The sequence below is a fragment of the Furipterus horrens genome, unplaced genomic scaffold (genome assembly GCF_987537825.1).
Source record: "Furipterus horrens unplaced genomic scaffold, mFurHor1.1.pri manual_scaffold_7, whole genome shotgun sequence".
NCBI lineage: Eukaryota > Metazoa > Chordata > Mammalia > Chiroptera > Furipteridae > Furipterus > Furipterus horrens.
The window spans coordinates 133,281,581-133,308,112 of record NW_028327177.1 but is presented as its reverse complement, the minus strand read 5'-3'; the positions used below and the strand labels follow the sequence as shown (position 1 = coordinate 133,308,112).

Here is a 26,532-nt window from a genome sequence, read left to right as displayed (position 1 = left end):
CAATGTATAATGTCAGAATCGCAAAGCAGAGCTTCCAGAACGCATTCCTCCTGTAATATCTGATGAACAACGCAAATGCTGCCTGGCTGCTCCAAGGGCACAGAGTGCAATCCACCCTCTCTCTCAAGCATCCCAAATACAGTCCCTCTCTATATGGCAGTTCACCTATCGCGGCCTCGCTGTATCGCGGGATTTTTAAAAATATTTTATTTAATTATTTATCGCGGATTTTCCGCTATATCACGGGATTTTGCGGTACTGTGTACGTATGTTGTTAAAGTTACGTAGGTTTAAGAGTGTAGAATATGTTTAAGAACATAAGTAGTGTTTATAAAAGTGTGGAAAAGGTTAATAAGGGAGTGGGTAAGGTTAATAAGGGACTGGGAACTGTTTATAAGTGTGTGGGATGGGTTTATAAAGCCTTAAAATAGATATAAATACTGAAATAAACATAAGGTTCCTACTTCGCAGATTTCCACCTACTGCGGGGGGGCGGGGGGGGTCTAGAACATAACACCCGCGATAAGTGAGGGGTCACTGTATTTGCGAACAGTAAAGTTCCACAGGTGTTTAGGGTTTGTTTAGGGTTTACTTACACCAGTTTTTCAGTCCCCAAAGCTAAAATACCAAAACACTCATGGTTGCTGATTTTAACAGAAGAAAAACTTATAGTTCCACATTTACATCAAATTACAGAATAGATTCATTGGGAACATACATTTAAAGCTAACGTGACTACAGTTAAATAGATTTAAATGATGATTTAACAGACTTTAAAAAGCTCTGCTTTAAACACACTTACATATCCTTCTATTGGAAAGAGATTTTACATAATGGCATTGAAAAGATATGTATGCACCTTTCTGCTGGTTACCTTATCTACCTCTCTATTGGAAAAAAAGAAGCCACTGTTCTCTTCAGTGTTGTGTTGCAATCCGCTACATTTCACTGACAAGGGTATAAAATTAGTTGAAATTTCTTCAAGAGGCTTGTTCAAAGACAGTTATTTTTTATTGCTCACTTTATGAATGATAGTAATCTTAAGGCATATCTGCTTCTTGCTCCAACTTTCTCGATCATCAATGATTAACTTTCCATCAAAGGCACAATCATCATGAGTCACTCCATCCAGTACCAAGAATCTCCTTACACTGACAAAAGGTGACTCAAGTTGATTTATAAGTCCTCTTTATATTCATTATAGGTTATTTCACATTTCCTAAGCATTTATTTTTATTATTTGAATTATATTATTTAGGTATATCTTTTATTCATTTATGAATGGATGGATAGTACCTCTTACCTCTAAAATATCTCCCATATCTTCAATTTTTCTATAGTCACCGCAAGTAGAAGATTAGGTAATTATTGACTGAATTCATTCACTAAGCAAAAAATAATACTGGGGTGCGCACTCCCTCTCGGGAGCACGCCCACACCTTTCTTCCCGCACAGGCGTGGAGCTTTACTTTTCCCTCCTAAACTCTATAGGTCCCCACAAGACTTGCAACCAGGGGAGCAACGGGCAGTGGCAGTTCATCCCAGGCTAAACCCTGAACCTGCCTCCAAGGCCTCTTTTCTCTGACTTCCTAGAGAGCCAAAGCAGCCCCGCCTGGGCTCTCTCTTGTTGCTTCTTCTACCCTAAACCTTTCCTTGTTTCACTGTCCCAGTATTAAAAACACGCTCTCGAAGTTTAAAAAAAAGAAAGAAAGAAAAAAATAGTGGATTGAGCGTCGGCCTGCAAGCCAAGTGTTGCTGGTTCAATTCCTAGACAGGGCACATGATTAGGTTGCATGTCAGGTCCCCAGTTGGGAGCGCAAGTGAGAGGCAACCACACAGTGATGTTTCTCTCCCTCTCTTTCTCCTTTCCTCTCTCTCTAAAAATAAATAAACAAATAAATTAAAGACCTTATTTCTTTAAAAAAAAAAAAAAGGAAGAAAAAGATAACAATGGGTGAGATTGCTTAAAGTCGTAGTGGAATGGGGCTTTCCTTCTGAACAGGTCAGCCTCTGGGATAAGGGAGGGTCATTTCAGGAAGGATCAACCATCCTTTCATCCCTATCTAAAATGAACTCTACTTTACTCAGAAATAAATGTAATGTTTTCCAAAAATTTACTTTTAGTTACACTTTAAAAAAAAAAAAACCTTTTATGTCTGCTTGAAAATGTTTTACATGGTCCACTATTTACATGTATCAATTCAATTAGTTTCCCTCAAAGCCAACCATGCTGAGACGCAGGTGTACACGGGGTGAAGAGGAGTGTTTCCCACACACTTGCCAAGCGGTAAACTTGGGATGAATCTGTACTGTAGAGTAAACCCTGATAAAATGTAGCCCAACAGAAAGAAAAGAGTTTGCCATTCTCCAACATTAAGACAATAAAGAGACCATGGGAGAATGAACAAAGATAATAAAAGTTTTTTTATGTCATTTAAAAACATTTTCTTAGACTTGACCATAATGATAGCACTGGAGATTTTTATTTTCACAAAGACACAGTTGTTTTACTCAGTGAAGAGAAAAATATCTACTGAGTTACTGCATAGTTATAAAATTAATGTTCACTAAAATTTAAAACAGCATTCTCTCTGTTCACAAAGAACATACATTATAGTGACATACTTCTTTATCAAAAATATTTATAACAAGAAATAACTACAGAGGAATAGCAATGATTTTCAGGCCACCAAATATGGAGAAGGAATGCTTCACAAAAAACAAACGCTAACCAAAATAACTGCAATTGTCCCAGAAAATATATAGTAGGTCTGTAATACAATATACAATGGAGTATTGGAACAAAGATCCGGGATGCTGGGGTGGCCTCAGAGGAAGCCAGGACATCAGAATACGCCTGGGATGCTTTCAGGACTGACCCTGCACAATGGGTCAGAGGAAAGGAATTTCTTAAATGGCTGAGACATGTTGGGAGTGTTTAGCCTGAAACAGAAAAGTCTTCATCTAGGCTATCTCCAGATTTTTGGTTTGGTTCCATGGGTTAGAACCAACTGGTGACCACTACAGAAAGGGAGATTTCAGCTCAAGCTAAGCAAGAACTTTTCTAAGACACACAGTCTGTCTAGATAAGATGGGATGCTAACGGGCTCAGTCCTTTTTACTGGAGATACCTGAACACGGGCTAACCTATCACTAAGGAGAAGATCTTTTCTTGCTTTAATGAGGAGAGAAGAGAAGAGCAGCACTGAGATCATGAAATAGGTAAAGAAATTGAGGGGAAAATATGGAGGGTACTGCAGGCTAATAGCAAGAAAAGAAAAGGAAGCAGAAAGAAAAGCCCAGGGCAAGACACAAAACTTCACGAGTTTCACTCTGCTTTCACTGGATCTTCTGAACTACTGGTACAGTAGTTAGGTACAGAGAATTATGCATAATTTATGAAGTCATGCATTTGTTTATTTTAATCACAGCTGACTTCACACAAAGGTTTCTAGTAATTCAGTTATCTACATTTCCTTTGTAGGTATGTCAAAAGCTCGAAAACACTTAAAATTCTTTCACTCAGGATTATTGTATATTTGAAAATCAACTGAAGTAGAATGAAGAATTGTAATATATAAAACATCATGATATACTTACAGGATATACCAGAATAAATGCCTTTTCTATCCTTTCCACAAATAGCCCAATTCTGGAAATCCCATATAGCATATATGGGAGTCAACCTCATATACACTATTAAATAAGACTGTTCTTCCTTGAGGGCACCCATTCATATTTGCCCTAAGTTAAATTTTCTTACTATGCATTCATTTTCATTTTCTAGGCCATATTATAATAAAAGTAAAAAAGTTTAATTTTTTTTACCAACTCAAAGTCCTGGTAAATGAGCCAGAATGTAAATATAAAGTCATCTTCTATTCGTAACCTACTTTTAAAGCTTACCGTTAATCGAGCATCTTCTCTTTCCAAAATTTTCTGAGTCTGATCATCGGGGAACTTCAGTACAGTGGTTATAACTTTTGCCATGGTCTACAAGAAAAGTAAGAGATGATCACTAATAGATATGAGAGCAGAAGTATCAACCCACTCTGACATGTTCTGCTGGTGAAATTCTTTAGTGGTCTCAATGGAAGCCACAACCAAAGAAGTATGATGTGAAGGTATCAGTCAAGGAAATAATAGCCAGCTCTAGAATTTTAAAGAGTCCTCACAATGTCTGGTTGATATTATTTTAAGAAGATGCATTTACAATAGCATGAAGCTATATAAAGTTCTAATGCACTTGGCCCTTTTTCTTATTAAGATGAAACTTTATTACACATTTTATAAGGCTTTTTATTTGTAGAAATCTATCTACTAAGTGATGGATAGCCAAAACACATGCTCTGAATAATCAGAATTAGATACTCCCAAGTTCAGCTTTAACTAAATCACATCATATATCTCATAAACATGGGCTACTGCATGAACATGAACATGCTTAGTAGGTATTTTTAAGACATGCAGCACATTAACCTAATAGAAATACAAATTACATTTTAAATAAACACAAGATGTTTTGTTTGGTAGAAAACATGATGAATCAAACATTACACATGGTGGCTTGCAAAACAAGATCATAAATTGTGCAGATCTAAATAAATATACCGTAAGTCAGACTGTCACCCATAAGCTCGTGGAAAATTCTCCTCAAAGGCTGAAATTCCCTATTTTGTATCAAGATGAGATGTTTGAGGGAGACAGAGAGGAAAGAAGATACCACTTAGGAAATAAGTAGGACAACAAGTTAAGAGCTTACATACAAATTCTGGTGCTCGTGCTCTCCTGGGGATTCCTACAGAGAAGGGGAGGATCACCCGGAGAACTGATTCTATCTAGCATTCCTTGTTCATGGTCACACAGACTGTATGTGTGGTGGTCTTGGGGGCGGGGGGGGGAGGGGCAGACCAGAAAAGGTCATTGAGGATCGACCAGGTGACACAGTAAGAGTTAACCAAAAATTTTGGAAACTCCCATCATTAGAAAAAAAGTATAATTATTTCCAGGAAGTAAATAAATTAACATTTTAAAGATTCCTAGCAAGCGCTAAGCCTAGGCAAGGCACTTGACATATTTCTAATACTTATTTGAACTAAGAGATCAACTAATACACAAACCCAAACACAGCAAGACTTTAGTTTCAGCCCCCATCTTTCTTTTTATTTTTTGCCTCTGCCATTTTGATGATTTTAAAAAAAATACCATTTAAAACAACTTAGTTGGAACTACTATAACAACATAATCAATAAAATATACTTAATTTAAAAAAAAGTAAAGGATTCACACCAAAACAATAAAAAAATTAAAAAATAAAAATAAAAAACTTAGTTCTTGGAGAATTGGAATTTCTTGGAAAATTCCAAAGGCATTTTACAAAAACACTCATCCTTTATATATTGCTAAACTGAAGTCTAAAAATGAAGCATAAATGTGGCATGAAATGGCAAGAGAAATATGAAGTAGTAAATATTTTGTTAACACTCTGAAGCAATTTTACATGTTTTTTGGTATACTATCTATGAAGGCTGTTTTTAGGAAATACCAAAATTTAAAATTCAGAAATGTACAGTTGTGAGAATTGATTTAATTTCAATAGCTTACAAAGTTCCAAGTACCCCCAAATCCACTTATATTCACTATGAAACCACATATACAAGGATACACAAGCATGTCTGTCAAAAAACAAAATAACTGTGGCCAGTGTCTCTGCACAATTCTAGACAACGGCAATGAGAAACCCACCTCTAAATTCATCAACAATTTCATCAGAATCTGCAGCTGATTACCCAGTAAAGGCTTAACACGCTTCCCTGGCACGCCAGAGAACACTTCCCTGGAGAAGCCGCGCCCTCTGCCATACCACGGGAAAAAAATCAAGACTATCTACTCTATAAACAGCATCTTCAGGCCCTGGCAGCAGGCAAAGTTCAAATGAGCCACCGGGTTCAGAAGTGGCCTCCGTTACCAAGAATTCTTTAGGGAGAGGCTTCAATAAAAGGTAGGATGAGAAACAATTTCTACTGGAAAGGAGAACAGGCTGACTTTTAGTATCAACATCAGGACCAAAACGCAAGAAAAAGAAAGTGCAAGAAGAGAAGAAAGAATGGGAGCTTACTTTTACTTCATACCATAAGAATGTGTGTCCTACGTGTACTCTTAAAAATAATCATCTTCCTCATAAAATAAAAACACTGTGTGCAAAGGCAGATGAGGAAACACAGGCAGGTAACACACAGATCCTGCCAGGCAAGAAACAACTGCTGAGGAGGATCAAATTGCAGTGGCCACACTAGAGCTGTGGCTCATTCTAAAGCCATAATCTGGTCTTCACTTCAAATTCTTTATTAATATGTAAAAATTGGACAAATCGGCAACATATATATTTAAAACAGCTCTGACCTCATCAACCCCTACTCAAAACGTCCAGGGCTCCCCCAACACCACCAGGCACAGCTGAAAGCATCCCAGACTCTCCACACTGTGCAGCCCAAAGCAGTCACGTCCGCCTCACAGGTCCGGTGTTCCAGCTCAAGCAGACTACGTGTCTTCCAAAACCCACTCTGTCTAGGCTTTCCCTCCTATCTGAGCACATCTATCAAAATCTAAGTCACTCCACTCCCCAAGCCTCCGCCCCCCCACCCCACTTTTAAGCTCAGTAGACACACCTGCTTCTCCGTGATGTCTTCCCTGACCTTCCCACAAGTAGACATGAAGACACCGGGACTCTCTTAAGCATCACATTATGCTTAACTGAGAACAGCTCCCCTTCCCTACTACAGACGGTCCTTGACTTACAATGGTTCAACTTAAAATGATTTTTCAAATTTATGATGATGCGAAAGCAATGTGCATAATAAATCACATGAAATATTCAACACTTTATTATAAAATAGGCTTTGTGTTAGATGACGTTGCCCAACTGTAGGCTAATGCAAATGCTCTCAGCACATTTAAGGTAGACTAGACGAAGCTGTGATGTTCAGTAGCTTAGGTGCTTTACGTGCATTTTCAACATGATAGTTTCTACTTCCAATGCGTTTATCAGGAAGTAACTCCCCTGAAAGTAAGTCAAGGAGCGCCTGTATATGGTAAGCTCCTTAAAGTTAAGGATGATGTCAAATTTCATCTCTCTGTCCATCCTGGTGATAAACAAAGAGCCACAGGTTTTAAGTGTTCAATAAATATGCAGTAAATTAAATGGTAAATGTGCTGCCAATTTTCAATATTTACCTGTAAAATGTGAATGCCGAACAATAGACTATTCATCATTTTTAGTTACTAGAAAAATACACTGTATGATGAAGATGAAGACCAGAGATAGCACTCCTTGCCTTGAGGACATCCCTTTTGGCTGTCTCCCAAGTCACACCCTAAAACTAACTTCAAAGTCCTGAAAACACAAGCTTAGACCTGGCTAAACAGGCAATGCCCCAGAAGACATCTTATGTTTGTGCTGCGTCTTTCTTCAGAAGCTCTTACACTCTGGAGAGACCTCATCCCACATATGTTTGCAACCTCCAAAAGAAACAGGCTGAGGCAGTCTCTTCATTTCTTTTCTTAGTCTTCACCTCATTTAACCAAGAAAAGGTTATAAATAGTTTATTTAGCAACAACACTGGGATGATAGTTTTTGAGTCACAAATGAACCAAAGTAGCTAAAGTTCTATGAGGCCATTTTTTTTAAAGGTATGCCTTTCCCCCTTCCCTGCAATAACAAGGTAACATAAACTACCTCACCTCCAACACAGGCTGCTATCCAATAAAGACATAAGAAAAAGTTACATTTCATTAGCTTTGTTTTAAAAAGAGAGGAGAAAGTTAGTTTTAGCTATCCTTTGAATAAAAAAAAAAAAAACCTTAGGAAACAAAGACACTGAATCACTGTTACTACTTCAATTTAAAACTAGTTGATACAATAAAATAAGATTTCTATGGACATCAAGGACTCAAATGACTGTAGCCCTATAACATCTAGTGTTCAGCTGAATCTATAATTCATATATTCATAATATTCTTTTATGAGATTTTCTTATGCCCTTACTTTTTATGTTTTAAATATATTTCAAATCGATTCCTGAAATGGCTTAGCAACCTATGGCTCAGTAACTCCCACAGATCCGTAAATTAAAACGCCGATTGTTTCTAAGGATAGAAAACGCATTATCCCATTCTCAACCAAGGTATAGACAATGTATAAGTTCATGTAGGTAAAAACTTAAAACAATATCAGAAACAAGAAACTGCTTTAAATGAAAAGTTGTGTTTGAGGAAAGACTCATGAATTTCCCTAAATGCATTCAATTCAAGATATATTTACCAAAAGTCCAATAACAATGTAGGGGATATAATTAAGAATAAGATAGTACCCTCAGAATAAATTTAACATCCTAAAACACAAATCAGCCAAGCTTTATTACTCACATGAGGTGGTAATTTTTAAATGATCAATATTCCTTATGTGAAGGAATGATTTTCTTACAGTGACTAATGTAAAATATTTCTAAATATCCCTAAGTAGTCATTCTTAATTATGACCATTTCCAATACTTTCACACTATTAGTCCTTAAGTCGCCATGAAAATAAAATCTATTATCCTAACTTTAAAACGTGAAGTCAAAAATAAAATAGCCACATGCTTCACAAAGTATTAAGTTAATGAAATTTTAAGTTTTACTATTTACCATCATTCAACAGTCCTTTCTAATTAATATTTTAGAAGTGTAAGAAATATAAGCAAAATCTGCCAATTAACTTTTATAAATTAAGAACAATGATACAAGTACCTATTGCCTACTATTAGTATGTATGGTCTATTAATAGTAAACATATAGAATCAATATGCATATTAAAAATGGGATACATTTCCTTTTAAATTAAGCTACATGCCAATCGCCCATCATGATTTATACCTTTGTCTCACGACCCATCATATACTCAAAAAGCACTTTTCGCAAATACTCAAACTCAGTAGGTTCTCCAAAGAGCGAGACATTAGTATGGTTCAAGTTGCCACCTGTCAAATAAAAAACAGATCAAACTGTAAAGACAAAACTAGATAAACTACTTATTACTTAGAAAACAAACTAAAAAGCAAGTGAACAAAGAGATGCATCATTCTTGTACTAGTTATACTCTATTGCATGGTATTATACTGCATATACACAAAACATTCCACATGGTCTCCTTCTCTTGTAAAAGAAAGCAAGAATTATTATAGTAACCTTATTTCCCACATTTTTTCCTCCTCCTTCTCCTCTTCCTCCGCTTTTTGGAATGACAATTTTAAAAGTCTATACTTAGGGAATACAAATATTCCTTAAAACTGGTTTTCTTAAATATTATATGTCACCTTCTATAATGATTAAAATTAACAATCATTTTTATTTTATTAAGAAATTAGTATTTCAGACTATTATTCTAGTTTTTCTAGTATTCAAAACCTAAAAGCACTAAGTTTAAATCAAGTTTTCAAAACTTTCTGAAATACAGGATAAATAAAATAACTTGAAAACGCATGATTAATGTCATTATAATGGTTTTCAAATATTTTGATTCACATCTTTAAAAGACTGCCATAAAAAGTTACAGTTCATCTGCTAAGCTCTACTTCAATCTAAAAGTAAAGAACAAATACAGTTCAGATATGTGAAGTAACACTATGACAAACTTTAATCCGAACAAACTCATAACTGTGCATTATGTAAAGGCAATACTTGCATTCCCTTCCAGGAATATGGCACACTAGGTAATCTGAAAAGTCCTCTGCTATCAAGAAACATCTAAATGCTGCGTGAAACATTCTGAGATCACAGGAAATCCCTAAAGGTGTCGGGGAACACAGGGAAATGAAATCACGGATTTAACGGGAAGGCAAATGGCAATCTGGGGATGCCTAGACAGTAGAAGCCCATATTGAGTTTTTCCTCAAGAAACCAGAGACTAGGCTTTGGGCCTCCACAAAGGGGAACTGTACTTATGCTGTAATATTATATAAGAACAAGGGGGAAGAACAGAGATAGAAGATTAAAGAGCAGCACAAGAAGCCTCAGAGGTACTGCAGTGTTCTAGATGGCAGATTCCAAGGTGCTAACTAGTCTCCTTACTTGGTTTTACATCGCATGTACGTGTGTTTGGACTACTTCATTTTTTAAAAGTATATATATTTTAGAACCAAGTCACTCAAACCGTACTTTGCAAATACAGAGTACCAAGAACTAAATAATAATAATACACTATTTCCTCTTCAAAAAAACACATTTCATCCTTCTAGATCAAAGGTTTTCAACCTTTTTCATCTCATGACACATATAAACTAATTACTAAAATTCTGGGAAACACCAAAAAATATATTTTTTGCCAATCTGGCAAAAAAATAATTGGTATAACTTTGATTCATTCACATGGGACGGCTCTTGTTGTTTTGGCTGGTATCATTTTTTCATTTGACCATCTAAAGATAAAGAATTCGGTGCCCCTGACCAGTCAGGTACCACATGCTTTAAAAATTCTTGTGGCACACCAGTATGCCAGTCGCAGCACACCGCCTGAAAAATCACTGCTCTAGATCGACATAAAATACAGAAGTTCACAACCTTTTTCACTTTTCAGAAAACAATTGATTCTATTGTTTTAAACATGAGATTACTGATTTGTAGCTATTTTCCTGGAGAAGCAATTACTACTTTTTCCTGCATTTTACTGTTTAAAGAAGCGACATGGTGAAGAGATTAATGTGCATATTCAACCAGACAACCTGGTTTGTTGAGAGGATTAAATAAGTTGATACACAAAATGTATTTTATATAACAGTGCTTGGCACTTGATATTATATATGTGTTGTTTATTAAATAAACTACATATGATCATTTTACAACTTAAAACTGAGAAAAAAATTATGTACGGAATTCTTAAGTTGAAGCTTACCAGAAAGAATTAATACCGTTTCTATGCACTGCTGAGCACTGATTCAGCAATCCTATGCTGAGAATCACATATGCTGGCTTAGCTATGACAAACAAGCTTTGTAGCGGGAGCCTTCTCTGCAATGAGCCATAGGAAACTTCCAAATCTGTTTTCCCTTCTTTTTGAAAAGCAGTTTGGAAAGAATCCAAAGCAAGTCCTTATTTAATTTAATTAAGAACTGTGCAGTATCTTATGTTATTTCATAGCAATAAGCACTTTCAAAAATACAAAGGAATGCAAAATGGCTTAGCTTCATGCCCTAGTACCTCCCATGAAAAAGCAGAAAGCTTTACAAAATATTTAGCAAAATAAAAAGTATTCTGAATGCAGTAAGGCAGTAAAACTGAGAATGAAAAATTATCTCAAGGGAACAACTACATAAAAACCCACGCTCAGCTTTAAAATCCTTTGTAAGTAGCACGCATTATTTATGTTGAGGATACTATTTCCAAATCATCCTTCCCCAACATGCATATAAGAATGTTTACAAAGTTATTTTCTCCTTAAATCCTGGTTTAAAATTTAGTAATTATATCACTACTGTAATAGTAAAAAACAGAAGCATGTAAAATATATAACTGCATGTGTATGAGTGCATGTAGTGGATTACATACAGAAGAGTCTGGAAAAATATACATAAATTGTCAACTAGGTCCATTTGCAGAATGGAGAGAGTAAAGTGGGAACTTGCCGTTTCCCTTATACACTGATGCATTATTTGAATTTTTAAACAACAAATACACATTAATTTTGTTTTAGATTACCATCATTCTTTCCTTAAAACCATCTGCTATTGGTGAATCACAAAGGAAGGTACACTCATTATAAAGAATAAAATTAACAAAGAGAAAAATAAAAATCATCCATAAATCTACCAATAAGAGATAAGCACGGATAACATCATATGACAGATCGTTCTTACTTCTGTAAGGTGTCCCCACAGTGGTTGCATATACATTCTTCTCATGTTTCTTCAAACGGTCTTCTAAATTGTGAATCTAAAAGTAGCAAATATTTAAATCGCATCATAAAATTCACATGGAGACCATATGGGGGAAAAAGGACTGCTGTAGCCACTCAGTTTTTTTAATGCTGAAAACTGCGTATCGCCAAATAAATGAAAACAAATGGTTTCTCAGATACGACACCAAAAGCACAGACAACGGAAGAAAAAAATATATATAAAGGACTTTAACAAAAGTAAAGCTTTTGTGTCTCAAAGAACCTCATCAAGAAAATGAAAAGACAATCTACAGAATGGGAGAAAATATTTGCAAATCATGCATCTAATAAGGGACTTACACCCAGAATATATAAAGAACACTTAAAACTCAACAACAAAATAAACAAGTAACCCAACTACAAAATGAACTAAAAGGACTTGAACAGACATTGCTCCAAAGAAGATACACAAGCAGATGATGATGCTCAACATCATCACTCATTAGGAAAATGCCAATTAAAACCATAATGAGATACCACTTCATACTAGGAGGGCTATAATCAAAAAACTTGGTGAGAGTGTGGAGAAATTAGAATCTTTATACTTTGTTGGTAGGAATGTAAAATGGTGCCACTATGTAAAATAGTTTGGTGGTTCCTCAAAAAGTTAAACATATAATTACCATATGATCTAGCAATTCCACTCCTGGGAATATAGTCCAAAGAATTGAAAACAGGTGTTCAAACAAAATTACAAAGCCAACTATTAAATCAGTATTAAATCAGTTCTGTTTCAATTAGTTAAAAGAGATCCAAATACACACTACCATAAATTAAGGAAGGTAGTTAAAATAAAAAGCACCAATTAGACCTGTACCTGTTCTCTGAACTCCTGCTCTTTCAACTTGGAATCATTGATCAGAGTAGTCTTCTGTGCTAGCTGAGTCTGCAAGAGCAAAAAGTCAAATCTGAAATGCACATGGGTCTCGCCACTGTCTGAACACTATTCTGTACTGGTTGGAAATTTTTAATTAAAATAAGTCTCTTCATATTTTAACTTAGAACTCAGAATGCTCTTGAAAATGCACTATCTTCAGTTAAATTCAATGAAGATCTAGTCTTACCTGTAGCTCCATAATTGTTACCTGAAAATTGAAAATAAAAAAAAAATGTGTATACAATAAAATTTTTAAGAAACAATAAAATGAAGTAATATGAAATCACAAGGAAATAAGAATTCAGTGTTACAGTCTTAAGAGAGTGGTCAGGTTTGAAATGAGACAACTTTAAACATCTGCTTTTAAACCTGGTCTATTTTGTTGTACAAATTATTATGGTGTAAATAAATACTCACCAAACTTCTAACAATGATTACCACTTGACAGGGGAGTTGCCTACCAGGGAGGGTTTACTATATATACTTCTGTATTATCTGACTCTTATACAACAAGAATATAATCATGTATTGTTTTTATAACTTGTAAAAATTAAACATATTAATATCTATTTAAAGCAAAAGGGCTCTTTAAGGAACATAAACAACTATTTATGGGAATCCACTTGGAACTATAATCACAATTTTTCATTGAACTCAACAATGATATGCAATTCAAGATATAGCAGAAATAACAAAAAGAAAAAAAATAAAAATTTATGAATAAAATAAAATGGTATTTCTTAGAGTAGGAATAAAAATTAGATATTTCCTCTCCTTTCCTATGACTCAGAAAACCTGGATATTAATTTCATAATCTTTCAATACTCTATGCCATCCTAACACAGGTCAAAATGTCGCCACATGCAACATTAATGCTTATTTTGATACCAAGGAAAAGAACATGTTAGAAAGTGAAATACATGTAGTCTTCTCATAGGAAGTAATGTTTTATAACGCCAGTATGTTCACATCATGACCAAACAGAAAAACGACAGCACTTAGGAGCTATTAAAGAAACAGAGGAACGTCCACTCAGCTTGCTCAGTGTTAATAACTAAGATATAGGTACCAAGCAGCACAGCCCAGCAAGCCCTTTATTAAGCCTCCTCTCCATTCAGGGAATGTGGTCCATATAATTGGTGTCTGGAAAACTGCTGCCTGGTAGCTGGCACTCTGCAATGAATTCCCTGTAACTCTCAAGGATGAAGACATGAGCAGTGCTCACCTTCTTGCCCGAGCCCCTCATGACAACACTATGAAAAGACCACACTGGATGAGTGAGAACATTTTAGGAAGCAGAAGGGTACACTGATTGGCTTCTCACGCTCGGGCCCCCGTGCCCTGTGGGTGTGCAGGACTCCTTAGGGTGCACAGCGGGCCAGGAAGCCACAGGGTAAACATGGCCTATCTTTCACAGCATCAACTTCACTTAAAAGATTGGGATGATAGCCCTGGCCAGGTGGCTCAGTTGGTTGGAGCGTCATCCCATACACCAAAAAAAGGTTGCAGGTTCAATTCCTAGTCAGGGCACATACTAGGTTGCAGGTTCGATCCCCAGTCAGGGTACATACGGGAGGCAGCCAATCAATGTTTTTCTCTCACATTGATGTTTCTCTCTCTCTGTGTTTCTGTCTCTCCCCCTCTCTTTTCCTCTCTCTCTAAAATCAATAAACATATCCTTAGGTGAGGACTTAAAAAAAAGGGGGGATTATAAAAATGCCTCGATACAGAGTGCCAGATCTGTCTGAATTCAGTCCAATTTTTCAAAATAATCCCATTATATTTGCATCTGCCTCATTAACCAAGGAGAAAAATGGGAATTGTTTTTCTTAGTGGTATATAATTTAAAATATTCCTACATGACTACAGATAAGGCTATATTAAAGTAGCACATAAAATTTACATGAGTTTTTAACACAAAAGTATAAAAATCTAAAACTATCACACTTTCTATGGACAGCTTTGGCTACGCCTCAGGGCTGTGAGGTTCACTATCCTCTTCTGTTTTTTCCATAGGAAAGGCTAAGAAACACTAGTATAACAGAAATGTCCAGGCTTTGAAGTCTGGCAGATTGGGTTTAAATTCCCAATACAACACTGATTTGTGGGCTTGAATATTTTATTTAACCTCTTTGAACCTGAGTTTCATTGTCTATAAAATAAAGTCAAAGGTTTTTGTTAGGGTTAAATGAGGTAGGTTTATGTGTTAGTACACGAGTCAAATAATGAAAATGACGATTTAATAAATAATGTGACACAAAGTCCAGTTCCTCTCACTTTATCATCACCAGGGTTTTCTTCCTGCTGTAGCCTTTGCTCATATTTCTTCTGTAGCTCCTCCAGTTCTGTCTGTAGGTCCATTACTTTTGCAGTCATTTCTTCTTCACGAGCCTTTAGAATAAAAAAAATGTGTAAATAAACTTTTCAGAAAAAACATAGTAGAAACAACACGGTATAGAGAAAACTACCTCTGTAGGACAACACACACTCAACCATTTTTTGAGTCAGCATCTGTGCTAAAAGAACATTTGGAATTGGATTATTGATCAAATTTGAGTAATGAGGACAGGGAGATGTTGAAGGAGACCCCTGCTGCGTAAGAGCCTAAACAGGAAAAACAACCATAAAGGAATCTGATTTCACAGATGCTTACTTGCCAGCACCAAGGAACAGTCACTAAAATGAACATACACCTAAGACAGGCCCCATGGCACAAAATAAGGCAATGAACCACCATGGCACATGTGGAAATCTGATTTTAAATGCTACTTGTCATGAATTTAGACCACCTGAAAAAGAACAAACTCCCTCTCTCAACATTAGCAAAGCAGGGGCCTCCTTCAATATCTTCCCACTGAGACATACTTCAACCTAGCCACCGCCCCCCCTAACTGCATTAACCAGAAACTGTTGTAAATACATCACTGCCCGCCGTCTTGGGTTTCTGTTTTTATTCTAACATCTACCATTCTGCGTGGATGTCTTTGTCAATGTGGCTTAGCCTTGTTTGAAAGAATCATCTCTTTGCTCTTTATAAGTCCAGATTTTAATATGACAATTAGCTCTGTCCAACAATTTCTTTGACAGTTGTGGGATACCAACCTAAATAAAGCAAGCCCTCTAAAAATTACAAAAGAATCCTTAATGTGTTATTTCTAATTTAAGAAACAGTTCTAAAGTTCCCTTTGTAAAAACTTTCTAGTCTTCTTGGAGTGGGAAAAAAAAACAGTACTGCTTGCTCTGAAGCAAAAACAGTAAGAAAAATTAGACCGAATATTTACGCACACACATGGAAATTAGGTTTGAAGGACTAGTTATTATGCCAAAGCCAAATCACTAAAATACAATCACTGTCACAAAGAAACCAGTTTTGTAGCCAATGTAGATTTAGGAGCTACTTCCTCCCAGTGAAACTGCTCTGATGCTGCATCTAAGGCGATGAGGCAAGTTCCTGTACTTGGCCTAGTCAACTCCTCCTCTGAGATGCCACCACCTCTCTTCCCAAATCAAGTCTCCCCTGCCCTACTATGTGTCACCTCCTTCAAAGTGTCAAGTATGAGCCAAGCATTTGGCCAGGTCCTCAAGATTAGAGATGAATAACTAAACACCTGCCCACGAGATGCTTACAGTCTAGGGGAGCAGATACATGAATACATCTACACATACATGCATTGATGTGTGACAAAAATCACATTATAAGTAATAAATATAGATGAGTACAAAAGAAAACAGATGCAGTTAATTCTATTCAAGGGGTTTGCAGAAAAAACTAAGCGAAAATATGATATAGAACAGTACACTTTAAGAAAGCTAACTTTGGGTGGGAAAGAAAATAAATTTAAATACTTCATTTATTTCAGTTTGCATAAGGAAATACTGGACTATTGCCTAAGAAACGAATGGTTAGCTGTGGAGGAAGAAGACGGACAGGAGGCAGAATACGGAGAATAGGAACAGGTACAATTTTCATTACAGACCATTCTCCAACTATGCTTTTTTATATTATTTGGATCTTTAAACCACAAGAATACATTCCACTCAAAAAATTTTTTCTAAGTGAAACTTAGATTTTCAAACCTTTTTTAGAAAAAGCAACATGAGAGATGGTACCAGCTACACTGATGCATGAAGTGTGACAATGTAATCTTTGGGCACAGAAAAGCATGAGCAAAGGTAAATCTGAACAAGCTTAAGCTGAGTTTGGCTAGAACAGAGACTGAGCCGAAGGAGGTATCACTGGGACAATGGCAAGTCACTGGAGACATTTAGGAGGGTGAGTGATATGCTCACATGTTTGTTTCAAGATAGAAAATAACACTGACAAAGAGACAAGTACCTTAGACGAAACAGATCAGCAGCAAGGCAGACCAGACCGGACGAAAGACGGCAGCCCGGGCAAAGGGAGTAGCAGTGGAGTTAAGAGGAGAGGAACATGCAACCCAACTCAATAAAAACTCCATCCCAAAGCCTACTCTGTATTGGACATTGTGCTAGACACACACAATCAAAGGGAGACAGAGGACCTCTCTGCCTATGAAATCAGAGGGCACAAGCAGATTTCGGGTCCTAAAAGGTGTATGGATATAGATACACACATCAGTGGGGGGCTGAGGAAGGTAGGAGATGTGACTCAGAGACAAGTTTCTGTGTTCTTCAAATGAAAGCAGGAATGGTAACAATGTTATTTCAATAGTAAGGGCAGGAAAAGGAAAATGTTTCTGTGCTCCATTTTCCTATTAACAAATCACAGGATTATTTAAATGATGGCAAAAATACAGCATTCTATAATGTCATCATTAAGACAAATCATCAATCTGATAAAAGCTTTTCAGAGGTGGGAGGACATCCCTACATAATACATACAAAGCCCATATAAAACTCCAATTCCAGAAGTTTCTAAATGGGAAAATGATAAGAGAATATTTCTCAGAATCAAAGCAATACGGTGTTTGTTGAGAATTAGTAATATCTCCTAGTAATGTTTACATTTTAAAAAAGAAATTCAAGACAGAGTATGCGTTTGGAGTGTTTAGATGAGGAGTGCCTGTTTAATCACAAAGTCTGCCCTAGATCTGGCCGCTGAAACTCTCGGGCCACACTGTCTAAGACAGTAACCACTGGATCCTATAGCACTGTGACCACGAGCACTTGAAATGTGGCTCATCCAAACGGAGATGGGCTGTAAAGTAAAAACATACTCCTCTCAAAACTTAATACATATATAATTTTTATACTGACTACATATTGAAAAGATATTTTTGATATTAGTTAAAATATTACTTTAAAATTAAATTCACCTGTTTTTTGTTTTTTTGTTTTTTTTAATGTGGGTACTAAAAACTTTAAATTACCTATGTGGCTCACATTTGTGGCTTGCATCACATTTCTAATGGACAGTGCTGGTCTAAGACACAGGAAGAGGCTGGGGGAACATCTATCCAATTCCTTTGATCCCCTCCACTTCCTGCCCACTTGCTCTGCTTATGCTAAGCCTAAAGCTTGAAGGACCATTCGCTTAATTTTCTCTAACAAACAGCAGATTTTCAAAGATGAACCATACCAAAGGCTAACCTCTCTCCCTGCTCCCTCACCCCACTACCTACACATTTGTCATGATCTAGGAAAACCTACCAACTGCTACCCCACACAACCAGATACAGAGAAGTAGTTCACAAAAGGGAACTCTATAGCTCCCTGACTTAATTATCCATGATAACTAACTGTTGCCTTCCCTAAGTTCTTCTCTTAGGGAAAAGTCTTTATGAAATATGTAAAGCTAATGAAGAGTCAATACTCTAATGCTCACTAAGTAGTTTTGGGAAAATCATTTAACCACACTAAATTTACTTTTCCTTCTGAAAAACAAAAAAAAAAAAAAAAAGATGAAACTAAACTAGCTTTCATGCATCTTCCAATTCCAACATTTCTCTAAGCATTCAAGAAACAACAGTATTTTTAAAATCTTCACACATATATGCTCTATGAAAGTATAAAAGATCTGGCTGATGCAGTCCTTTTCTCCTCCCACCTTTTTTGTCCCTTGAGACCAAGGAAAATCATGTAAATTAGGTAGGAGTGAAATAAAGTTAACTGGCCCTCCTGGAAAGATCTCAGCTAAGTGGCCACACTAAAACATACGCTAGCTGTTCTATTACTTAAGACTTCATCCAAGCACAAGCTCTCATTTCTTAGTCTGGTTCTCTCACGAGTTAGCCTGACTTTGGGAGAAAGACAAACAAGAATAAATTCTCCTTCTTTGTAACTCCCTGTTGCTTCAATACCTGCCAACTGGACTGGACTGCCTGGTTAGCAGAATCTGATCAGGAAACTACAATCTGGGCAGAAGTCAATTAGACTCCTTATAAATCTACATACAGTGTAGAAATACTAATTTGGATAATAATGAGTAAAAAAATAAAAAGGAAGTCTGACAGCTCAATCTGCTTTAGCACCACCATGAAATCTCTTATAGCTAAATTTCAAAATAGAGAAAATAAGGTACATCAAGGATTTCTTCATATTTTTTGGCTGTTCTTTTTAGATCATCATCTTTCTCTGCAATTTTTTTATGTAACTGATTCGTCTCTTCTTGATGGCTTTGCAGAAGTTCAGCCTCCACTTCCTGGGCTTTATCTAATAAAAAATGGACACAGACAAGAAGACACATTAGGAAAGAATTAATATCTATATCCAAATTGCAGTAAAAATCCATGCTCCAAATCAAATTTTATAAAAATCAACTGATCAAATATGCCCTTTCTCAAGAGCAGAGGTGTCTTTACAAAATAATTAATTCGGTGACGCTTTCAGGTCCATTTCCCTGCTGCCCCTCTCAGTAAGGCAAGGCGGTGCCAGGCAGTCAGGGTGCCCATTGGGCAAGAATCCTGTTTTCTCCAATTTAATTAAAGCACTTAGCACAGTGTGAAACGATTAAGCTTAAATTATAAACAGTCTCTGCTGATACTGCTTGTTCTTTATTGAATTGAAAGTTTTCCTTACTGATGGTTTCTTTCACGGCTGTTTCCAGCTCCTGCTCCTTTTGTGCCAACTGTGTGTGGAACTCCCTCATCAGCTGCTTTAACGTGGAATTGTGCTTCAACTCAAGATCTTCCTGCTCCTGCCTGAATAACAGAAACATAAAGTTAATTACTGTCATACAAAAGCAAGCTGTAGAGAGTTACCTGGTCTTCACAACAGTGTACAAGTATCATCTCAGTAGGGCGCACCTGAGTGTGTAAGAGTGTGAGTGTGTGTGTGTGTGTGTCTAGGCACAGTAAACTTTGAAAGGAAAAGTAAACTATGATGACCTTAAGGGAATGGTCCTAGGGATTTGAAAATTTTTCTTTTCCACTTACAATTCATTGGATAGATACCTAACATCATGATCTTATATGTAAGGAAAGCATTTTTAACCCCCTAAATGGATATGGAGAAACACTGCCTCTGCCTGAAGTTGTTTTTATTTATCCTCAGTATTTAACTTACTAGATTTATGTTTAATAGTTCAGATAGGCAAAACATAACTGTATTAGACACAAAAAAAGGGGGACTTAATTCAGGAAGACTGCCTTGAAAATATTCAAGCTGAAAGAAAACTTACTTGATTTTCTCGTCCATTTCTTGTTCATATTCTTTCCTCGTTATATCCAATTCTTGCTGATGCTCCTTCCGCAACATTCGAAGATCTTTCTGCAGTTTCAAGACCTCCTTGCCCAGCTTCTGCTTCTCCTGCTCTGCCACTGCTAATTTCAATTTCAGGTCACTGTGCTCAGTCTCCATGTTACTGAGCAATTTGGGCTGGACCACATGTGATTTGGACTTTTCTCCAGCACTTTCTTCCAAAATTTCTGTGGGTTTACTTTTTCCATTCCTCTCTTGTTGCAAAGCCTGTAATTTTTCATATTTTGAGGTCAATGCTTCCATTTCAACTCTATGTTCTTCCTTCTCTCTAACTAAGCAGGAATCCAGCTCTTTTATTTTTTGCTCCAAAATCTGACAAGCTAGTTCCTTCTCCTGGAGGGTTTTCTGGACATCATCAACCACATTTTCCAAATTTTGCTTGGCCCCTACGTTATTTTTACCTCTTTCTTCTTCCACGTGCTGGGATGCTATCAAGGAATATTTGTTTTTTCTTTCAAGTTCTTCTTGAAGATGATTAATCATAACTTGATCCTTATGTTGCTTCGCTTCGGCATGTTCTAGCTTCATTAAGAGCTCCTGGTATTTGCAATGCATTTCAGAATGAGAGGACATTGTCTCTTCTTTGTCCTGTTCTAGTCTCTGCAACAGCTTTTCTTTTTCAATTAAATTTCTTTGTAAAACACTGATTTTTTCCTCACATGCCTTCTGCACACAGCCCTGGGAATCTGCTTCTTCTTGCTCAGTACATGCGGCCACATTTTTTGCTGATCTGGGTACAACTGATGTTTCTGATTGTGGTGAACTTTCCATTGACTTAAGTTTTCCTTCCAAGATGTGAATTTCTCTCTCTCTTTCCTGCAATTTTGCCTTTAGCTCACTCAAAAGGCTTTCTGTATCTTTTTTATACTGCTGTTCTTTCTCTTCCATTTGAGATAACAACTGCTTCTTGATGGCAGCAATTTTTTGTTCCGCTTTCTTCTTCAGTTCCACTAATTTTGCAGCACCCTCTACCTCAAGTCTCTCCTCCAATGCCTTTAACGCTTCTTCTTTGCTTTTCACACTTGAATTTACATGTTCCAATTCTTTCTCCTTAGTTTCAAGTTCAGATTTCATGGAAGCCAATTGTTTCTCAAGTCTCAAGACCTTTTCTTCAGTCTCTTTAACCCTGTTGTCCTTTTCTTCTCCTAACTCTTGAATGTGCTGAAGTTTCTGAACCATTTCGTTTTGTTCAATATCCTTTTGTTGATTATAATTTTTTAGAACGTCATTTAAGGCCTCAATTTCATTTGTTTTCTGAGTAACATGCTCCTCTAATTCCAAAATTCTTGCTGTTTGAATGTTTAACTCAGTCTTTAAATTACACTCCTTTTTCTCCATCTTGCTCTTCTTATCTTCCATTTCACCCTTTAAACATTCAAATCTTTTATTTTGCTGATCAAGGTCTTCCTTCAATAAAGTTATCTGCTCATCCTTTCCACTGGCTTCCTTTGTTTTTACCTCAAGCTGTGTCTGCAATTCTTTAATAGTATTTTGATACTGTGTAAATTTTGACTGTGCTTTCTTCTTCCATTCTGACAATTTGTTAGACAAGTGATCTACCTGTTCAAGAGCAGAAATTTTCTCTTTACTCAGAGTTTCAACTTTCAAAGATAAGTCTCGTACCTGATCCAGCAATTCACGTTGTTCCTCATCGTGTTGCTTACTTAGTGATGAAATGACTGCATCCTTTTCAGTTAGGCTGATACTATTCCGAAGTTGAGCGTTCAAATCAGTTAGTTGCTTACTAAGACTGCTGATCTCAGATTTTTTTTCTCTAAGCTCTTCTTTCATCAATGTGACAGCATTGATGTTTTCCGACAACTCTTTCTTCAACTGTGTGATACAAGACTCCTTTTCAGAGGCAGCCTGTTGCTGATTGCCCCCCTCCTTCTGTAAGGCTTCCTTTTCTGTTACAAGACCTTCAATATCGGCCTTCATGCGCTTAATTTGATTTTCTTTTTCTTCTAACTGGTGGGTAGCCTGTTGAAAAGAACTACTTAGTGTATTCTGCTCTTCTGTTAGTTGTCTAAGTTGCGCTTCTAATTCAGAAACTTTGCAAGTTTTTATTTGTAGTGCATCCTTAACTTTAGTAGTATGGTGCTGACAATGGGAAATTCTAGAGAGAACAGCATTGATTTTACTATTACTAAGGTTGATTAGTTCATTTGTTTTAGCTTGTAATAAAGCTTCAGTTTTCTTAGCATAAATATCCAGCTGAACTGCCAGTTCCTCAGACAGTTTTCTGAATTCCAAGCTTTTGTCTTCTAGGCTTCTCTTACTTCTTTCATGTGAAGATTTGAAACTCTGAAATTCTTCGTCTGTGGCTTTCAACTTGTCAGTCAACTCAGAAACCATAAGCTTGTCTTTTTCTGACAGCGCCTTCAGTTCAACGACATGCTCCTGAAGAGAAGCATTTTCCTTCAGAGAATGCCTCAAGTCAACTTCCAGCTTTTCGAGCTGCGCTTTCAGTTCGGTTTCATTTTGTGAGAGGGAATTCACATGAGCAGACTTCTGGTTGACTTGCTCCCGTAACTCCTTTAATATGGTATCCTGCTTACCACGTTCCTCCTTCAGCCTTGCTATCTCCTTGTTCATCTCTTCTTTTTCACCCCCAAATATGAGGATCTTTTGCTTCAGTTCTGCTGCCTCTTGTTCTTTTTCCTGTAACTGGATTTCATGTTTTTCCTGAAGCTCTTCGGCTTGCTGATTAAGTTTCTTCTCCCAGACCGATATCACATCACTGAGTTCTCGCCTATGCACCTCAGTAAGACTTTCTATTTGCTCCTTTTGGTTTGTTTCCAGTCTTGACACTGCATCACTGATTCCAGCTGAGTTAGCCTGTGCCATTTCCAAAATTTTGGCATTGAGCTCTTTTTCTTTCTGACTAAGCTCTAGAACAGTATTTTCAAGCTCTTTTTTAAGTTTGGCTTCCTGATCCAATAATTTCTTCTTTAATGTGTCTTGCACCTCCTTTGATTTCTGCTTAATTTTTTCCATTTTTTTTTCTTGATTTTTAAATTTGGTTTCATATTCCTCATGCAACATACTAATACTGTCTTCCTTAGCTGATAATTTCTGTTTGAGTGTTTCCATTTCTTTGCTCTGCTCTTCTCTCATTTGTAAAATTAAATTCTCCTTTTCCATCAAGATTTGCTTTGTCTGTTCCTGCTCTGTGTTTTTATCTTTAAGTTGCGACTCATAGAATTGGGTTAAAGATTTTACTTTTTCCTCCATTTCACCATTCTGTATTTCAAGTTGTAGCCTCAAGTCCCGCACCTGGATTTTGTGAGTGTCTAACTCAGTACAAACAACTTCCTTCTGTGTTTCAACTTCAGCTACCTGTTTGGTAAGACTAATTCTTTCGGCTTCCAAATCCAACAATTTCCGCTGCAACTGGGCCAGCTGCTCCTCATCTGCTTGGGCCTGCTCATGGGCGGCACTCTGGTGTGACTGAAAAAGATCCAGCTTAGCAGATGCCTGCTGGAGTTCCCCTTCTGACCTTTTAATATCTGCTTCTAAATTTTCCACATGAGCCTGATGCTCTTTCAAATGCTTATCCTTTTCCTTCAGAAGAAGCCTAAGTTGATTAATTTCATCTTTCAATGCCTTCTCAGTTCTCTGGATAGACATCTCTTGTTCTTTAATAATACTGTCAACTTGTTGCCGGTGGTGATTTTTCTGTTCATCCAGCTTGGCTTCTAATTCCTGCTTCACTTGATTTGTGTGATTCTTTAGTACACGAAGTTCCTCTTCTAGCTTGTCACGGGCTTTCAAGACTTCTGACAGTTCAGAAGACAATGATTCCAGTTCTGTTTGCTTCACATCAAGCTTTTCTAATGTCCTTTCATTCATCTCTTCTATATGGGCCTGGAAGAGACTCTCTTTGTCTTTCAACAGGGTTTCTTTTTCTTGTTCATACTTTTCTCTAAGTTTTTCCATTTCAGTCTGATGCTGTTGCTTTAGGAGCTGGAGGTTTTTAGTCCAAAGGTCATCCTGCTGATGCTGTAGGCTTTCCAATTCTGTCTTGTGTTTTTCAATCATGATTGTAATTTCTCTATTGTGCTTATTTTTTTCAGCTTCCAAATGAATAGCCAAATCTTTTGACTGAATTTTTCTTTCTTGTAAGCTTTTTTCCAAAGAACTTTCTAATTCAAGAATTCTCTGTAAATAAAAACAGATGTATTTTTATTGTAGAGACGTATTAGCAGTGATATACCTGACATGATGTCTACACCTATTTAAAGATTAAAATTTAGATAAATAACTCTACATATCACACCAAACACTAGAAAGGACAAAAAAAAAAAAAAATTTATGCTCAACTCCTAAAGGAATTATATAACAAAGAGAAGAATCCTTTTTTTAACACAACTCATAATTTCAAATTCTACCTACAATTTCAACTACCTATATTTCAAAAATATTTTGTATGGATAATCAATAAGAAATAAATTATAAAGTAGATAATGTTAACTGCTGGTATAAAAATGGGTGTTTGTGTTTTTTAAAGGCCTATAACAGTATCCTATTACTTTCATAATTTCACTATAGAAGATAAATAATGTATCTGATTTTTCAACCCCCAAAATTACTATTCAGAAAATAATTTACAGAAAAAAAGAACTTACACAAATTTTACCAAAGATTACTAGTATCCCATGAAAATATCAATCTTGACTTTGAAGGTAAAGGAGCTAAGTAAGTCAGGGCCACAGAATGTCAGAGTGGGTCTTAAGGACTTACTAAATCTAATCTCTTCATGTAACAGATGAGAAAATTAATGTAAAATTAATACACAAAGCAAGTAATTGGAAGATCTAGGCCTAAGTACCTATTCCCCTCCATCATGCCATCTTACATAAATGTTGGAAATGGGAAAATAAAGCAGTTTAGAACTATGGATAAGAAGTGTGACTGTTTCACTGTCTAAATCAGAATAAAAAGTCTAAAATAAATGACATCAGTCAGTTTGTTCAAAATAAGGTGTACATTTCATATACTCCTGAGGGAAGAGCCAGAGGGCCTTAAAAATGTACACACTGAGACATTTATTACAGGGCTATATTTAATATGGGAAAATTGGGAAAAAACGTGTATGTAAAAGCAGGGCTTTGGGATAACTGTACTGTGATACAGAAACTAAATTATGTCCAGGACACAACATGAGATGAAGCTGGGCAGGCAGGAAAGTCCCAAGGCAAGGGCTGCCTACAAAGTGAGGCCACTTCCTAGAGATCAGGGTGAGTAAGCGATGGGACAGAGATGCTACAGAGTCTGAGCGCAAAGAATCAGAGTGAATGGCTGACAGAAACACAGCAGCTGAAGGCAGAGTCAGGAGCACCCTGTCGCAAACACGAAACCACTTCCATGAATAGCTGTTACTATCAAAATTGAAGTGCATGGGTATGTAAATCTAACCCAATAAAACATAAGCTTCTCTACACTGGAGAGGTACCATAGTTTTCATAGTTAAACAATGTTACAGCTCTGGAACCTGAATACCATATAAACTTACAGTTCTATAAGACTCTGCTTCTTGCTCAACGTCCCGAAGTTTATTTTCACTCTCTGTGAGGACTGCTTTTTTCTGCAACTCTAACTCTTCCAGGGCCAGAGATTCTTGCTGTTCTTTTTCTTGGGTGATCTTCAAATATTCTGATTGACATTTTTCCTGTGCCAACAACAATACCACCTTAGATCCACATAAATCTTCAGCATTCCCAAAGCACTTCCATAGAAAACACACATTTTGTTATATCTGCACACCAGCCCTGTTAAGGTAGGCACAGTATGATCACTTCTCTCTTCCCATGCTCAAGTCCAAAGAAACAAGGCATTGTGGCTCTTACAATGTGGTCCGGCCAATATTTGCCACAATTACTATTGATATGAAAAATCTTATTCCCGTAACCCCACTACATCTGCTATTTTTCCACAACTTAAAATGTTGTGGAAAACATCGGTGAATGTGAAAGGTCACACAATTGCCACTATCTCTTCTCTGCAC

At 36.7% G+C, this 26,532-nt stretch overlaps 1 protein-coding gene across 4 annotated transcripts in view; it reads right to left on the bottom strand.

Moving 5' to 3' along the window:
• The window catches only part of GOLGA4 (golgin A4), an 88,731-nt gene that overhangs the window by 5,784 nt on the left and 56,415 nt on the right, over window positions 1-26,532 (bottom strand). For 2 of the 4 annotated variants that reach the window (XM_090284498.1, XM_090284499.1), the window contains 10 exons: window positions 26,041-26,196; window positions 20,446-24,686; window positions 19,845-19,966; window positions 19,348-19,478; window positions 15,123-15,236; window positions 13,033-13,053; window positions 12,786-12,854; window positions 11,889-11,964; window positions 8,914-9,017; window positions 3,907-3,993 (listed from right to left, as the gene is read on the bottom strand). In XM_090284498.1, coding sequence (XP_090140624.1) covers window positions 3,907-3,993; window positions 8,914-9,017; window positions 11,889-11,964; window positions 12,786-12,854; window positions 13,033-13,053; window positions 15,123-15,236; window positions 19,348-19,478; window positions 19,845-19,966; window positions 20,446-24,686; window positions 26,041-26,196 — 5,121 coding nt within the window. The remainder of the gene's footprint in view (window positions 1-3,906; window positions 3,994-8,913; window positions 9,018-11,888; window positions 11,965-12,785; window positions 12,855-13,032; window positions 13,054-15,122; window positions 15,237-19,347; window positions 19,479-19,844; window positions 19,967-20,445; window positions 24,687-26,040; window positions 26,197-26,532) is intronic. The other 2 variants (XM_090284500.1, XM_090284497.1) reach the window with 1 other exon arrangement.